This window comes from Triturus cristatus, chromosome 3_1 (genome assembly GCF_964204655.1).
Source record: "Triturus cristatus chromosome 3_1, aTriCri1.1, whole genome shotgun sequence".
Lineage (NCBI taxonomy): Eukaryota > Metazoa > Chordata > Amphibia > Caudata > Salamandridae > Triturus > Triturus cristatus.
Genome location: NC_140583.1, coordinates 876,362,524 through 876,381,351, shown reverse-complemented (window position 1 = coordinate 876,381,351; position 18,828 = coordinate 876,362,524). Strand labels below are relative to the sequence as shown.

At 42.1% G+C, this 18,828-nt stretch overlaps 1 protein-coding gene across 1 annotated transcript in view; it reads left to right on the top strand.

Moving 5' to 3' along the window:
* Positions 1–18,828, top strand: part of LOC146861227 (retinol dehydrogenase 7-like) — a 269,548-nt gene that overhangs the window by 247,979 nt on the left and 2,741 nt on the right. Inside the window, exon 6 of the mRNA XM_085645361.1 lies at positions 12,048–12,211. Coding sequence (XP_085501487.1) covers positions 12,048–12,211 — 164 coding nt within the window. The remainder of the gene's footprint in view (positions 1–12,047; positions 12,212–18,828) is intronic.

Sequence of the window (18,828 nt, the reverse complement as noted above, 5' to 3'; positions counted from 1 at the left end):
TTACATCGCAAGTCGTTTCAACACATTTCCTGCTGTTGCGCTCACTGGAGTAGGAATAGTAATTTATACTATTCCTAAGTCCAGCGCGCCTTCCAGCGCAAGTTGTAGAAACAACTTGCGATGTAAAGCCATGCATGGTAACAACACGGAAGATGTAACGTCCGTGTTGTAACCTACTGCGGGGTAATAGATGGCATAGTAACGTCATACATTAAAATATATATCTCCATGTGCTGAGAAATGCCCATTTGTGGTTGTAACCCCGTACACAAGAGACGGGCAGGTGTAGGCAGAAAGCTCCACCCGCGGATTTTTTAACAGCATTTGTGAGTCTGTAAAGTAGTACCACAGGACTACTACTTACCACACTCAAAATGCTTTAATGAATAAGCGTAAAGTATTCTACTTGTCTTACGCAGTTCCAGAAAGTGGTTGAAGGAAAACAAAAATCTTAAGTGTTCAGTATTAGGGCCTCTTACAAAAATCCCTTAGATTAGTGCGTTTCTAAAACATTAAACACGTTAATCAAGTTATCCCCAATATTTCGCAAGAAAAGTCTGCACTTTTACCATACCTGGCAATTGAAGAGTTACATATTAGGGGGAAGGGGTTCAGATTGTTTATGATTTGCAATCAGTAAAGTAACAAATTACTAATCAGAAGAACAGAGCGTTGAGTAAGGCCCTCATAATGACTTGGCCAAAGCAGTAGCTCTGGCAGGTATACTGTTCTGGCCATTCAAAGTGGCACAGTGTTCTTGCAATCAAGATTAATTGGTGCAGGAACACATAGCCTGGTTTACATGTTGTGAAGAAGCATGCAGTAAAACTAGTGGAGCGCTTGGGTCCCTAGGCCACTCCTGAGCAGAGGCTCAGACCAGTCTTCCCCTCACCACCACCAATCCTCTAATACAGAAGGCCACTAGATGCATATATCCATTGGTACGTAGTTCCTATATAATGCTGCTCCTCCTGCAATTTTATAAGCATGTGTTCCATCAAGCAAACATTTCAGTCTGAGGTGGTTGTATCTACTCATTGTCCTATCTGAACTTCAAATTATTTCACCCTTAACATCTTTATGATGATGCCAAAGCAAAATATCCACCAATAAATATTCAATTGAAATGAGATCTTCTTACAAAATGTTTTATGGTCTTTAGGGCAGGCTGTACTCAAATTACTTCTGTCTTTGTACTAATTGGCAAAACTGCCCACAACCTCAATTTATCTAAAGAATTCCATTGATGTTGAATGAAGCATAGACTTCCCGAACTTGATATGCACTTGATGTCCTCACAGACACCACAAAACCTCCTTTACATGCTGATGACGTGTGATGTTTATACAAACTCATACTGGTGTTTCAACAATTGGTGTCAAATTCATCTGTAATATCTCAGTAAATATTTCTAAAATTGTGAGATACTGGAAAGTTGCATTGATATCGGCTACCTAGCATATCACCAGTTTATATTAAAGTAGTCAAAATTTGCTTTTAATGGCTAATTTATCACCAAGACTATATTGTACCAAATCGATTCTGTGAGTGAATACTGTTTATTGTAAGTTGTCTAATAATTCTTCAGTGTTAAAGAATAGCCCTCATCATATTCCTGAAATGATGACTGAATTGACCTATGAGTCTCTAGAAGGATTTCTGCCTTCCACTCCCTAGTGACTACTGAGAACTGCAGTCCTTTTATTTCCTTATATGTGTAAGGAGGTGCCTGGCACCTCCCATCGCAACTAGCGAAGTTTGTTCTCCTCACATTTTGTTTCCTAATACTAACACTTACAAGGGAGACTGCAAAGTGCTTGGGAGCATTCCCCTTTTCATGTCTCGCCTGGCGTAGGCTGCGCACATGCGCAGTCTGGCTGGAGAAATTTAATGATATGGGGTATTTTGTGTAAAGGGCATTAAGCCCCGTCCCTCTTTTCCATTGGCTGGCGTCACCGTTTATGCTAAACGATGGCCAGCCATTAAAAAAGAGTTGGTAGTGACGTTTTCGTTTGGCTTTTTCTGCCGTCCCACTTGGACGGCCTCGCCTGCTTTCCTTCTGAAGTAAAAGGTTCCTTAACTTTATGGGGCCAAACACATGGCCCCATAAAGATAAGAAACCTTTTTCTTCAGAAGGAAAGCAGGCGAGGCCGTCCAAGTGGGACGGCAGAAAAAGAGAAACGTATACGTCATGGCAAGCGCTTGTTGCTGCCTTCTAATTGGGCAGCGCTTGCTCTTCGTTTTCTTTCGGCGGTGCGTGGGCAACGTTTACATTCATCAAGTTTTATTAGTGTCCCTCACTGGCCCTTCACTGCTAGCGCTGTTATTTCTGTACAATTTCGAAAAGTCCATGTTTTCGAGAGAGAATTGGTGAACTTTCCGTAGCCCCCGATAAACACACCAATGTTACTTTGGGCCCCTGACACAGTGTACGCGTTCTGTAGCCATTCTATGAAAATAAAACCCGATCAACAAGCACACAAGGAGACGCAAGTTAGCCGTCATTAAAACACAGCTCTTTCCCGAGCCTGACCCATGTGATGTCTTTGTTAGCATGCGAGTTACACAACCAGTTTACACGTGGGCAGGGGATCCGGAGCAGCTGCTTACGCACATGGGCTGCAGACCCAGTTTCACCTTTCACTGAAAAGTTATCGCTGAGTTCCTGTGAGTTACGGGAAAGAGGCCATTTGTCCCAGTCTGCTATCACTTCTATGTTTTTAGAGCCACCCCAGCATGACCTGATACTCTGTCGCACGTCACAGAGGCTGTTGCAGTACTGTGCAGTGCAACGTGCACGGAGCATCCACTGGAGCAGACCTGGACACAGCGGGCCCGATTCACAGAACTAACTTAAGACAAAATCCTAAACTTACTACCATTTTGGTATTCACAGAAGGCACTTACTCATTTTGGTATTCACAGAAGACACTTACTCATTTCGGTATTCTCAGAAGTTAGGAGTCCTAACTTTAGGACTCCTAAATGCCTTCTGTGAATACCGAAAGTCTTAAAATTAGGATTTTTCTCAGTTTAGTAGTAGTATAGTTAGGACTCCTGACTTTAGGACTCCTAAATGCCTTCTGTGAATACCGAAATTCTTAAAATTAGGATTTTTCTCAATTTAGTAGTCCTAAATTTAGGACTCCTAACTTTAGGACTCCTAAATGCCTTCTGTGAATACCGAAAGCCTTAAAATTCGGTTTTTTCTCAGTTTAGTAGTTGTAAAGTTAGGAGTCCTAACCTTAGGAGTCCTAAACTGAGAAAGTTCTGTGAATCGGGCCCAGCCACTCTGCCTCGAGACCCGTCTGACATGACACAGCAGGCACACTGCAGGGTGGCTTCAGACAGAACGTACATGTTATGAGTCGTAGTTTTATGCTTGCCACATTCTCAATATTTGTGTGTTCTCGGACTAGGTGGTGGGTTCACTCATGCGCATTTACGGCTTTGGTTTGTTTACCTCGGAGGTTCCAGTGATTTCAGAATTAATTTCTTTAGAACAAGGTAGTTTGACTTGAACATACGATCAGATTCAACATTTGCTGCCTCAGCGGTGCAGCATTTCCTTTTTCTTTTCTATAAACCATCTGATCTGTATTTGTAGCGCCGGACAAACCTCATATACGCATCTCTCCCGGCACTTACGTATTTCAAAAGACCTCGTTTGTCGCCTGTCCTCTGGCAGTTCCCCCCACCCCCCATCCCTCCCCTTATATATTAGGAAGTTTCCATGATCCTGTGATGCCACCGCAACACTGGCGTTAAATGAGGAAACAGATTTTAGGTTTAGCTACAACGGCTTCACGGTGCGTGCCTATTCCTGAGAATTGAGTACTTGATGCCAAATTAGTGAAGACTTTGCACAATAGACTTATCATCATAATAACGATTTGGTAAATCGACATCAGTTAAGCATAGTTTTCATAACACGCAATATGACTCATAGGGTGACAATATTGCATGTCCAAATACCTCTGGTGCATCTTGTGACAATTTACAGAACTATTCTTAAAGGTTTTTGTTCACTTTGTTATCAAGCTTTCAGCCAGTTTATAATTTTAATTATTCACTGCTGCAACATAAATACTATCCACACGTTATTAACATCACATATCACATTTTCTAAAGAGACACATTTTGCGGGCGAGTGCCCAGAGATATAAAATACACAGCTTCGGTGTTTGACCCTTGCGAGCACCAGGGCACGTTTATTTACTGCAAAAACTGTCCCTTTAAATGAGCTTTGGCAATATAAAATAAAACAGCTTTATTAATCTTTCCTGTACCATGCAACAAAAGTAATTGTGTTTAACTTGTGTATGGTAAAATCGATCTGTAATGTGCTGATCAATAAATAATGTAAATTCCCTTTAAATCGTGGTAATTGTCATGTGGGTACTGGTGTTGGACTCCCACTTTGTGGGTGATTTCTATTACCTAGATGTGATGAAGTCATTTCAGCACGTGGCATGAGCAGAGAGAAATAGGCACAGAGTTTGTCCCCTGAAGGTGACTTCCTTAGTAGCAGCAGAAACTGTTTTGGGACAAAACACGTTGTGCCTTGGAATTATTTTTTTGCTATGTTGGATCTTCCTCTGCTAGTGTGGCAGCGGTGGCATCTTCACCTAACTGGTCCACTGTAAAAAAAACGTAAATGATATCTTTAGTGAGTTATTGCTGTAGTTGGAATGGCTACTGCACCACCGATTTTACTTGAGTACCACATCCCCCACTGTCAGCTCAGCTCACGCGCTCACGCCTTTGCATAGGGCAACACATTTTAGGGTTGGGAAGGCGCATTGTTTTGAGTTACATTTCCGCAGGCTTTTTCTACATTCTATGAGTCAGTGATTTCATGGCGGCCAACCTGCCAGATCACCAATGTGGTGGAGGCCAGTCTCTTACCAAACGCCTAATCAAGCGATTCTTCGTGGCTTGACAAGGAACATGTTCCTACCTGCTTCTGCCAACGTGATTGGAGCACTTTCATTAACGTCAGCTGGCGTCCATGAGGTGGCTACTGTGGGCATTGTTTTTATATTTAAGAGACAAACCCTCCAAAACACTGATTGATGTCTAAAATACAAAAAAAATTCAATGACCCCGCCCTGTAATGACTTTTCTCATTCTGTATAAGGCTAACTAATGATTTATTTAGGCCTTATATGGTGACCCGGGGCAGGAAAAATATGCATAAGAAGGCCCGTCCTCACGGAAGGAGACCTTCTGGCCTTCACCCCAGCTCCTCGAGGCGTGAGGTTCCCTCTCCTCTCAATGAGGGAGTTGAAGTACGAGGGCTGGGGACTCGGGGTGGTTCATCAATTTCAAAAACTCTCAATGCCCCCTAAATGTCTCAGTGGCTGACACTACGCTTATGCCAAGTATTATCATCGAACAGGTAGAGGGTGCTGATAAATTAAAAAGTGAAAGTGATGCAGTCTATAGCCATGACTATGTTCCAATTCAAAGCTATAAAAAGCCCTGTACTTTTCTCTGTGGAAAACATTGACATGTCAAAGAGCCCTGTTTTACACAATCAACATTTTGGTGTTGTTTCTGCCACGCATTGCTCTTCTGTGCAGACACAATTTTGAATGTAACTGTATCAAATAACATAGACCTGTCCGATCTGTGAGTCTATTCATATTTAAGGCGATTTTTTATCCAATTTTCAAATGTGAATCAGCTTTTCACCATGCTCTTCTGTCCAAGTTGATTGATTGCAGTTCTACTCATTGCGCTAAGTGACAGGCATGGAACTATGTGTTTTCCTATTCAAAAATCAATACAGCCCCCAATTAGCATTAAAATAGCTGTAACTCCACCGCCAGCGCTGTAACCAAGGCCATCTCCATGGCAGCATGATGTATTTCTGGCGTTTTATGAAATAAAGATTGTACCGTCCTTAGGCGAGGGGGGAAGCACATTGCTCACTATGGCAAACCCACATCTTGGCAGAGCAGAGGATGTCAGTGTTTATGCTCAATGGTTATTGCAGTTCCCTAAAAACATAATAGGTGACAGAAGTAAGCAATGAGACATACATTTGATTGGCCGAGTTGCAAGAAGATAGCCAACAAAAGAACGCTGGCTTCTTTCTGACCTCTGCTTATGCAGCCAACTCAAAACCAGGGTCAATACAAGAATGTGCGAGCAGAAATAAGGTTTTTTAAATCCATAAATTGATCTTGTGGCCATATACATAAAAGTTGCATCCGTAATATAATGCGGAAATATTTTGTACTGGATGTACTAATGATGCATAGACAACGCAATTATTTCACTCCGCCCCAGTTATAGGGAAAAGCCTGTTTTACAACAACAGGTCTGCAACAAACTGTGTGTGTGTGAAACTGCGTGTGTGTGTGTGTGTGAGACTGTGTGTGTGTGAGAGACTGTGTGTGTGTGTGTGACACTGTGTGTGTGACACTGTCACTCCACTACTCTACTACTCTCTACTACTCACTCTCTATTACTCACTCTCTACTACACTCTCTACTACACTCTCTACTACACTCTCTACTACTCTCTACTACACTCTACTACACTCTATTCACTCTACTACTCTCTACTACTCACTCTACTACTCTACTACACACTCTCTACTACTCTCTACTCACTCTCTACTATTCACTCTCTACTACTCACTCTCAACTACTCACTCTCTACTACTCTACTGCTCCCTCTACTACTCTACTACTCACTCTCTACTATTCACTCTCTACTACTCTATACTCTCTACTACTCTCTACTGCTCTCTACTCACTCTCTACTACTCACTTTCTACTACTCTCTACTACTCACTCCACTCTCTCCTACTCACTCTCTACTACTCTCTACATTCTCACTCTACTCTCTACTACTCACTCTCTACTCTCTACTACTGACTCTCTACTACTCACTCTACTACTCTCTACTACTCGCTCTCTGCTACTCTACTACTCACTCTCTAGCTACTACTCACTCTTCTGTCTACTACTCACTCTCTACTCTCTACTACTCACTCTACTCTCTACTACTCACTCTACTACTCACTTTCTCCTCTCTCCCTCTTACCTCTCTACCTCTCACATTACCTCTCGCTCTACCTCTCACTCTACCTCTCTCTCTGCCTCTCTCTCTACTACTCTCTTCTCTCTGCCTCTCTACTTCTACCTCTCTACCTCTACCTCTCTACGCGCACACATATGCACATATATATATGTATATTCACTGAAAAAACCATAGGTTTCACACATGTTATAGTTAGCGGAAATTTTACTGATAAAAAACCAGTGAAATTCCCCCGTTATAGTTAGCGCAGGCAACTATAACTCACGCGACTGCAATCCTCTGCTGATGCTAATACTGTATTTAGACACTTATTTGCCCATGTCTTCTTCCATACATTTTTAGCTATACATATATTACAAATATATTTTTTTCATAAAGACACATATGTCATCAGCAGAAGATTGCAGTCGCGTGAGTTATAGTTGCCTGCGCTAACTATAACGGGGGAATTTCACTGGTTTTTTATCAGTAAAATTTCCGCTAACTATAACATGTGTGAAACCTATGGTTTTTTCAGTGAATTTGCAAGGTTTTTTAAATGCTAATTCCTAACTATAACGTGTGTGAAACCTATGGTTTTTTCAGTGAATTAGTACGGTTTTTTAAATGCTAAGTTTTTTTCCCTTATAATAAGCCCTGTACATTTGGTGGCCTTCGGCCACCAAAAGCACAGGGGGTGGGGTAAGTGTGGATAGTGTGTTTTGCCCTTAACAAAAGCCCTGTGCTTTTGGTGGCCTTCGGCCACCAAAAGCACAGGGGGTGGGGTAAGTGTGGATAGTGTTTTTTTTATTTTTATTTTTTTACCGTACGCTTACGGTAAGCGTACGGTAAGCGTACCCCGCGAAATTGCCGAAAAAAAAATAAAACCGTTTTTGCACTTGGGGGATGTTTGGGGACTCCCTCAACATGACTATGTGGGAGGGAGTTGTCAAAACAGCCCCTTTACATGTTTTTGGGCTTGATATTTTAAAAATCACTCTCAGTGCGAGAGACAAAATGGCGGCCGCCGCTTCCTGGTTTCGGCCGATTCGAATGTTTACTAAGATCTAAGAGCCAATCAGAATCGCGCTCGCGCACGCCACCGTACGCTTACCGTAAGCGTACGGTAAGCGTACCGTAAGCTGGCTCAGATATATATATTGATTTAAAGGCTATTTTCTCAGAATCTACTGAACAGATTTACACCAAACCTACAAAAGGCACTTCCTTGACCTAGGGACTACCTCTCTGCCAAATTTTGAGTAATTCTGTTCAGCCGTTCGGGCTGTAGCTCGTTCTAAAGGTCCTATGGAAAAATGCATGGGAAAAACGCGTTTTGGGACCCCCCTTTTATCTCAGCCCCCGCTTGACGGATCCCCCCGAAACTTTCAGGGTAGGAGCGGAGCGTAGCGCCCCACCTATTTTGAAAAATTTGCGAGGATTCGTCGACCGGCGCCAAAGTTATTCAAAATAGAATGTTGAGGTTTTCCTATGGAAACGTGGTCCTAACTATAACTACCTACTGGCTATCGCCAGTAGGTAATATATGCATATGCATTTATATATATGTATGTGTATATATATATATACATACATAAATATATAAACATATATATACATCTGCATATCTATATAAATACAAATATAAATGCATGCATACATATACATATATGCATACATATGCATGTTATGCACATGAAAGTTTGAAAGACACTAATAAAAGCAAAGCTAAAAAGCCACCTAATTACAAACAGAATTGCTTTAACTTAAACGAGGGCGAGACCTATTGCATTTTCAATGCTTGTTAAATGTGTCATACTCTTCTAGCCCTAAAGTGCTTCCATGCAGCGGGTGGGTGTCATGTGTGTGCTGACAGCACACCAAAGGCACACCTCAGGCAAGCCTAGGGAGCTTCACCTTACCCAGACTGCACTCTGCACCAGATACTTTGGTCTTTCTGCAAAACTCATGACAAATTAGCTTATTTACTCTCCTCGTTTAGGTGATTTCAACCTTGCTGGTAAAATGCGTAATTTTAAGCAATCAGTACTTTCCTTTGGCCCTGCCTCCAGTTGGGCATGCAAGTTCACTTTTGATTTCTCCCTGCCTACAACCCCTGCTCTTGTCCTCTAACTCCTATGGCTCTACTATCAGTGTCAGATCTTTTCCCAGGTATTACTCGGGCATATGGAATATTCTAAACACCGATAACCCTGATGCCCCTTTAATCACTGAGATGTAGCTCCAAGCAAGAAAACATCCTGATATTACACTTGCAATTCCTGAAGGTTTTTCCATAATCCATTGATACCACCCCGTTAAATGAAGTGAAGGTGTGTCCGTAATGTACTCATCATGCTTCGCATGTACATTGTTTCCTCTCCCACCATCGAGGATGTTGATTACATGATTTTTAAGATACTAAAAATCATCATTGTGCCACAGATTCAAAAACGTTTCACTATCAAGACAGCTATCAGCTTCAGATTTGCCAATCCTATTGCTTATGGCCTGAATGCGATTTTTATTTCACTGGGTGACCTCACCCATTATCTTGATGATTCATGCAACCCTTTTTGTTCCGCCTTATTTTAAGAGCTGGCCTCTCTGGGACTCATGTCATTGTAACCTGTGCACACTGTGGGACGATTAATTTTAACATCGCCTACATACGTTCTACAATACTTATTCGGCTATCTTGGACGGACTACTATGAGGTACCGATTAGTCTTGCTTTCAATGCTTCCTACTTAACCACTGCATTGCAACACCATCGCAAGCAGTGACGCGACTAGTTCAAACTCACCTGGGGGTTGTGAAAGATGGATCTCTCATCTGATCACCTATTACTCCTGATGATGATAAATAAACAATATTTATAGTTACTTTGAGTCCCATGCTATGGCTACTCTGAGCAAGTACAAATATAAGATCTCTGCTGCCACAAATGGCACATCACTTTCCTTATTTCATCAGCAGAACCCGAAATAGAGATGTTGTTACTGTCTACCAAATAGGGAACTCTCTCAGACCCTTGTCCACTTAGTATCCTTATTTGAGTTTGCGACTTACTTGGGTCCCATCTTTTAGCACTCTGTAGCACTTCCATAAAATTTGCCGGAGTTCCAGATTGCTAGAAACATGTCCGTGCTATTCCCATACTAAATACAATCTTGGCTAGTCCTCAGACTTCTGCTAACTACCACCCTATCTCACAACTCTTTCTACCTGCCAAAGTTCTAGAGAAAATTATCAATAAACAACTCACCAATTTCTTAGAAACTAATTAAATTCTTGACACCTCTCAGCCCCGTTTCCATGCCAATCACAGCACAGACTCTGCTCTTAATGCTGCAATGGACAGTCTCAGAATGATTACAGACTAGGGTGGCTCAGCATCCTTGGTCCTTCTTCATCTGTCAGCAGTGTATTCTATGTACTGTGTCCTTCTGGAAAGAATCTTTCAAATCAGTATCTGCCAAAATACTCTCAAATGACTAGCTTCCCTCCTAGCAGATGGAACCCAGGTTGTAAGCACTTCCTCCTACAAACCTGCAGCTACTTGCCTAAAAAGGGAGTCTTTCTTAGCTCATCACTGAGTCCCAAGCTGTTTAATGTATATTTGTTGTCGCTAGCCAAATTAGGGTGTTCTTTTTGGCTTTTGCAGCTTATTTTAAGATGACTACACTCAAATTGACACTATCTTGGATAACCTCGTTATCACCAAAACCAATTTCCAAGCAGGTATTTGTGCTGTTTCTTTTTGGATGCACTGGAACGTCCCAAAGCTTAACTCAGATAAAACTGAAGTACTTCTCGTAGTTATACAAGCCCACCTATTGTCAAATGAATGGTATGCGACGGTGCTAGGTGCAACCCCCACTCAGGTTCAGTCGTTAAGAAATCTAGGCTTCATACTCACTAATGAATTGTCTGTGGCTCAAAAAGGATGACAAATTATGACCATCTGCATTGTCATCCAGAAAATGATTAGACAGATATTTAGAATCCTTCCAATGGATTTGTGCAAACCCATCATTGATTCGCTCATTATTTCAAGGCTAGAATATGGTAACTCACTGTATCTTGGTATTTCCCTAGAATTGCTTGTGCAACTGCAAATAATACAGAACTAAACTGCCAGATTGAGCCTTAATCTGCCTCAACATGTCCACATATGCCCATTTCTCTGGAATCTGCACTGGTTTCCTATAGCAAGGAGAGCTACCTTCAAAACTTTCCGCTTGACTCAAAGAGCTTTGATTGGCTTAGACACTAAATATCTTCAGAACAAGATCCAGCCACACCACCTTGATAGGCTGCTTCATTCAACGAATGCTGAACTATTTTCTGTGCCATTCATTTGTTGCTGTCGGTGTTGAGGCCGCGCCTATTCCTACCTCACTCAAAAAAAATTGAATGTCCTCCCACTCCATGTTCACCTCGAAACCGGTTTTCAATAGTTCAAATAAAAGCTGGAAACATGGTTATCCCCTCGCCCTGAGTTATTTTCTCCCACTTACCAGTCTGTTTCTCAGTAATCTAGTGCCAGTAACCTCTTACCTGGGCAACAGTGAAATTTACAAACCACATACCATAATTCAACATTAATGGGTATATCTCATAATGCAGCTAAATACAAGGATAGAGGTCTCAGAACTCTGGACATAGTCCACACCTCTGAGTCATCATTGCCATGTATAGAAAACTTCACCTGTTATGGACTTTACAAATCGTTGAAATGAGTGACCAACCATTTGATCCAAAAGTTCACTGGTTATGTTTGTATTTTTGCTAGGATTTAATTTGTATGTCTTTATGATTTTTTGCAGGAATCGATTAGGATATCTTGAAAAAGCTAATATTACAATATCTTGCCAAGTATTTCTCCTAAATTCATAATTTCTTTTTGCATAAGATGTTTCACATACCAGACCTTGCATAACATTATTATTAATATAATATGTAATAAGTCATGTCCGTTTCATAGTTGCCTGTGCTTTATTTTTAAGGAGAGACATGCAACATTTTGGAGTGAAAGTTAGTATTATTGAGCCAGGATTCTTCAAGACTGGAGTCACCAGCTTAGAGCTTATTGAGAAAGATCTGATACGTCTTTGGGAACGCCTCACTCCAGAAGTAAGATGTGCCTATGGAGATAAATACTTTGACCAGTGTAAGTATGACAATCTTACACCCATTTGTCTTTCGCCTTCCAAGTTTTATTTCTCGTCAATGTTTTAGAGCCCTCCACGACAGCCACTCACGGACTTTACTCTTATGAAGAGGGAGGCTTGTGTCCTAACCCCCTCCCCTTTAATAGTCATAGGAGTCAGGGCTTTATGTTTATGATCTGGGATTCCCAGTGCCAGGCTTCCTTGTTAATAGGCCGAGTAGACAGAATAAGATTCCTTTAATGGGAAGGTGCATTATGCATATAATTTTCGGTTATTTCTTTGAAGTGGGAGGCCTAGAACATGTACTTTTTGCGTCACAGAAATAATTGATAGAGGATTGTGTCTAAATTATATTCACCTATATGCAAAATAGTCCACTCTGCTTGTAAAGGAGGTCTCCCACTTTATAGGCATATTAGAAGTGGGAAAGGAAATGTTGCACTGCCATGCAAAGAGCTGGCCTTCCTCATAGTGTATTAAAAATAGGTTACTGGGCCAACAAAGCATTTGCAAAAAATTTTTAAAAATCCACTTACCTGCAGGCCGTCCGCTGCCTCCCAGTCCTCTTCGGACTTCGGTCGACATGCAGGAAGCACACTGGCTCCTCTAGCCAATCACGAAGCTGCTGTCACCAACATGACAGCAGCGTCGTGATTGGTCTGAGCGCCGTGGTTTAGCTCACAGACAGGTAATATGAGCCTGTGCTTGTTCTCCACCCAGGCTGTGCAATACAGCTGGTGGAAAACATGCAAAGTGCGCATGACTGTTTGGCCGGCCCAAACCTCATAAACACTTAGAGTGTGCTCACCATACCTCCCCATGGCCCCTGCTCTGGCCAGTCTAGCCCGCCCCGCAATTAAGCAGGAACAGAAAAATAAAATGATAATAACATTGCGTTATTATCATTTTATTTTTCCTTTTTTAACAGCTCGCAGAGCAGTGGGGCGACGCTCCTCTGCCTTAGCGCAGGAGCCACAGCTGCTTCCAGGGCAAGTTAGGAAGAGCACTCTAGGTATGAGAGCTGGATGTATGACATTACAACGCGTGTCATTACAACGCGTACAGTTACATCGCATGCGTTACAACGCATGTGATGTTACAACGCTATGCCATTACAACGCAAGTCTTTACATCGACTTGCTCTAGATGGCGTGCTAACATTAGAAAAGTGTAATTTACTATTCCAACTCCAGTCCACTTAACAGTAGGGAAGGTGTTGAGATAGTAAACTACACTATTTGTAATGTTAGCACGCCATCTAGCGCAAGTCGATGTAAAGACTTGCGTTGTAATGGCATTGCGTTGTAACATCGCATGCGTTGTAATGCATGCGATGTAAAAGCTGCGCGTGGTAAAAACCGCGTTGTAATGGCTGTTCCCCATGAGAGCTCTTCTGTAGGTGGAGTAGAGACAGGATCGGAGGCCCAGTCCCTAGAGCATCCTTGTCTGGCAACAGCTATTGGTGGGTTACTTTCACTCAGTGCAGTTCCACCACTGATTTGCAGCCCTGCATTTTTATTTTTTCCTCTCTCCCACTTCTGTCCTCTGGGCCCTGTAGAAGAAGCTTCACCACTTCGCTTCTTTCCATCAGGGTCAACAGTGTCTTTTGTCTCAGCAGCGAGTCCCTCCTTTCTCGTCTTGTGTCCTTCAACTGTATGTGGGGGGCTAGTCACAAGCATGCTTTTCCTGTTGGTGGGAATGCAGTCTGTGCATGTGTGTATGCCTTTATTATGCATTTTTTTACTTGTATGGTTATACTTCACATGCGCTCTCCTAATGTCTGCCATGCTTCTGGCCTTCCAGACACCAAGATCCATTCAGGAGTTGCCCGCAGCAGTAGTATCTATCTTTTCTCTCCTCTACCCCTTTTCCCTTGGAAGTCATCCTATAGACTTGACCATAACAGGCTTTGAATGCCTTTATCACAGAGGTGACAGTGGGATGTATGTCTTTAATACACAGTCTGGCCAATGCATGAGCTGTATCCTGATACATTGTGAATGAGAAATAGGCAAACACACTTTCAATGTCTTTCCATTGACAATTTTACAGCTATCTTAATATTTTCCTTTTGAACTGCACCTACGATATTTATTTTTGCTTTTAATCTCCCATTTCTTCCGATCTTCTTGTGTCTCTTTTTATTTCTCATACATTACCATCCCAGAGGCAAACGCTGATTTCCTGGTACTTCTCCAAAAGATAGTAGGCCGTATGTATCATTCCATTTTGCATTCACAAACAGTGCAAATATGCTATATTTGCCCGTTTGCGAATGCAAAATAGCCTTTCAAGATGTATGAAAGGCTCTGGAAGGGCATTTTAGGTAATTGCAATTTTTTATGATTACCTAAAATTGCGACTACAAATAGGGAATCACAATTTGCAATTCTCTGAGCACATGTACCAAGCATTTTCTAAATGCTACCTTTGCATTTAGGAAATGCTATTACCATCAACTCCAAGTCGATGGTAACCATGTGCAATTTTTGAAAATGCGCAAAATATGCATTTTCCAAGGTGCCATGTAGCGCAAACTTTTCCTTCCATTCCAGATGAGGACGCGTTACCGACACGATACATGACTGCATACTATACCAATATCCTTTTAAGTTTTACTACTCACGCCGCAGGATCGTGTGGGTCGGAATTAACACCACACGTTTATTGCATATATTGAAGCCAATACAGCCTTGAAAAAGTCGCATGTGAATTGAGAAGGCGACGAAACACGTGTTGGCATTTGGCATTGGCTTTTCGACCGAATCACAGTTCGGGTTATTAAAGAGGACCTAGAAGACAACCAAAAAGAACAAGTCTTGCATCAAAAAATTCTTTCAGAATTGGTGTTGTTGTAATCCTGATATGAAGAACACTATGTTATTATTTTTTGCTGTGTGCTAGGGGTTTTGTATTCATGTGCTGACTGTAGCCTAGCCACGGTCTTGTTGGAAGAGTTTGGTGGTTCTCCGCTCCCCTTTTAGCACCACACCCAAAACTCATCCCTAATAGATATTTGGAGTGAAATTATCCAGGAGCGCTTTCCCTATTGTAATATAATACCACCATTGTTGTAATTATCCATGTCCACCATCCATTGCGGACCACCCATGGACCCCTGCCCCCACCATCTCTTCAAACTTGGAACCAAAGAAATCAGCACAGAACTCAACAATATCCTCAACACTTTCATCACCACTGCTACCTTCCCCGACAGATGAAAACTTGCAGAGGTCAGACCCATCCTGAAGAAACCCTCTGCTGACCCCATAAAAACTTAAAAATCACTGCCCCTTCTCACTGCTCCCGTTCCCTGCCAAAGTCCTCAAGAAAGGTGAACAACCACCATCTCACCGAACACTTAGAAAAGAACAACTTGCTGACCGCAGCACTGAGGCTGCCCTGATCGTCATCACTGACGACATCAGATCCCACCTCAACGGGATAAAACAGCAGCTCTAATCCTCCTTGACCTCTCAGAGGCATTCAACACTGTGTCCCACCACACCCTGTTTAAAAAGCTCAACCGTATCGGGGTCGAGGGGGGCCCCCTCAAATGGATCGCATCCTTCCTCGTAGGACGAACTCAAAGAACCCGCCTACCACCCTTCACCTAAAAACCCAAAAGCATCAACTGCAGTGTACCCCAAGGATTGTCCCTCAGCCCCACCCTGTTCAACACCTACATGACACCCCTCACCGACATCGTCAGAACCCACGGACTCAATATCATATCCTATGCAGACGACACCAAACTCATCCTCTCACTTACCGAAGACCCCTTAACTACTAGAACAAACTTCCGCAACACCATGACCAGTGTCGCCAACTGGCTGAGGATCAACTGCCGGAAGCTCAAACTGGACAAGAAAGAAGTGCTGATCTCCAGGAAGAACACCTCCCCGTGGGATAACACCTGGTGGCCCCCCAAGCTCCGACCCAGAGCAACAGACCAGGCCGTAATCTTGGCAAACTCACCATGCAGCGCCAAATCAATGCAGTTTCCACACCCTCGCATGCTCCAAAAAATCTTCAGATGGATCCCTGTCAACACCAGAAAGATCATCACTCAGGGCCTTGTCAACAGCCGGCTAGACTATGGAAACGAGCTCTACACCAGTATCACCGCTCAACTCCTCAAGAGTCTCCAGACCATACAGAAACTAGCAGCCAGACTCATCCTCACCCTCTCCAAATGAACCCGCATCACCCCCTACCTCAGAAACCTCCATTGTCTTCCCATCAAGAAGAGATGTCAGTTCAAGATCCTGACACACACCTACAAGACCCTACACGACCAGGGACCAGCATAAATCAACCACTGCCTGAATTTTCACCAGCCCTCCAGACATCTGTGCTCCGCCTCCCTAGCCCTCACACACAACCCCGCATTCACTGAAGCCAGTGGAGGTTGTTCCTTCTGCTACCTCACCACCAAAGTCTGGAACGATCTATCCCATCACCTATGAATATCACCTTCCCTGGCGGAATTCAGAAAGGGACTCAAGACCCGGATTTTTTACTAAGACCAGCTAAACTTCAGCGCCGGGATAGCCACAGGGGTGAAGAGCTGCGTTTATAAATAATGAATGATTGATTGAGTGCCTTGATTATCGTGTACTTCAGAGATGTCTTAATTTCATTGTTTGTTTTAGTTATGAGGATTGAAATAGTTATACTAAACTTTTTTTTCAACTCATCCAATATTGGCTGTCTGGCTAGATTGTGCTTTGTAGAGACTACATTGGAAATAAACCTGACTCCTGTTGTTTTAAAACTACTTATTGGGCACAGTACGGCAGTGAAAGATAGAGCGAAATGTTTGTTGATATTCACATTTTCAACCCACATTGTCTACAGTTCTGATAACACACGGGCAGGTAATAAATTCCAGGCTCCTCAATTGCTATGGAAGAATCTGGCCCAGTTTGAGTTATTAAAACACTTTTAGGATTGAATTGCATATTATTTGCTGAAGTACTACTGAAGGCTATGGATCTTGACTACCTTTCTTATATTGCCTATGAACATAGATTTGCTCTGAAATTAAACTTGGCAGTTTTTTGGGCCAAGATGCATCATTTGCACACAGGAAGTTAGACAGCTGATTGATAAGAGTCAAATGTGAATAGTGACATTTTTCAAAAAACGTGATATCTTGGATTTAGTTGATGTTACGAAACCTAGAAATAATAGGTATTTTCATAAACACCCTCCAACGGCATTATCTTTTCTTATTTTAGGGCACACTCTTGAATACATAAAGGAAAGTGTACCCGAATGAGACCCTTGTAGACTGCTAAATATGCTAATGCCTACAGTGGATCCCTGGGTCCTGCGCTGAGATAATTTTAATTTGTCCAAGTCAAGGTTTCTGTATTCATTTTGGGGGAAAAGATGAAACAAAAAAACATGATCTATAAAAGCACCAAGAGCAAAAAATATATGGTTTACATAGTGTAAAAAACATGCTTAATTAATTTGATTGAATATCTAAAAAGTGACAGAGAAAAAGCATAAGATCAAACAAAGTGTCCGATGCACTAAGTGACTGCATCCAGGAAATTACTGGATCCCAGATTCTCCTCAAATGACAATGTTCAACATTATTTTGTGTGATAGGCCCACATACATCCAGAAGTCTAGAGCCCACTCTTGAAGCATGAGAGAGAAGGTTACAATCCACCCATAATCGAGTACTACAGTCTTGCCATCACAATGGCAAAAGACATAACGCCCACATGCTTAGACGGGATATCTGATGAAAAAACTGAGAAATGTCAACGTAGCTGATGGACGAAGGGAAATATTAAGTAATGTACTCAGCTCCTGGAAGGCAAGAGTACAATCAACCTGAATTTTAATACGGTTATACCAGTGGCTGAGGTAGGGCACCTGAAACATTAAGAGTTATGAAGATAGCCCCAGCCTATAACCTTTTAGGTGTGTAATAGACAACTGAATGCATTTGAAATTATGAACCTTAAGGTGAGAGACATTAAGAATTTTGAGCCCTAAGACACTGTTTTTACCTATTTCATCATCCGTCATCGTTTAACAAATTATGTTCAACCATCGATTTCCCAAATGCTGTAACATATCCAGCTGCCCCTCAAGAAAGAGGTGGTACACCCTGCCAAAGATATCTTTACAGGTGGCTGAGATCTTCCAATAGTAAAGTATAGTTAAATGTAAAAACTCTTTATTAGACTATGAAAAAAGGAAAATATTTTTATGGTAAATATTAATGTAAATAAATGTTATATATTTATTTGAAATCTAGAACAAAATAAACAAGCATTGGCATAGCCAATAGGTCTCGCCTTTGGGACCTTATAAGTGTTTAGCCATGTAACACTTGATGTTGTTGCACCAAGGATATTGTGCTGAATAACTAAACACTTATAAGGTCCCAAAGGTGAGACCTATTGGCTATGCCAATGCTTGTTTTTAGAAAGGTGGCGGTTTACCCTCCCCTGAATGTGCGATCTTGAGCTGGCCTGTCATGCAGACTGACACTGTGAGAGAGAGAGAGAGTTCCACCAGTTTTTAAAGAACCAAGTTCGAGTCTCTGGAAGCCTCAAACAACCTGCGATTCTGAGCAAATCACTTAACC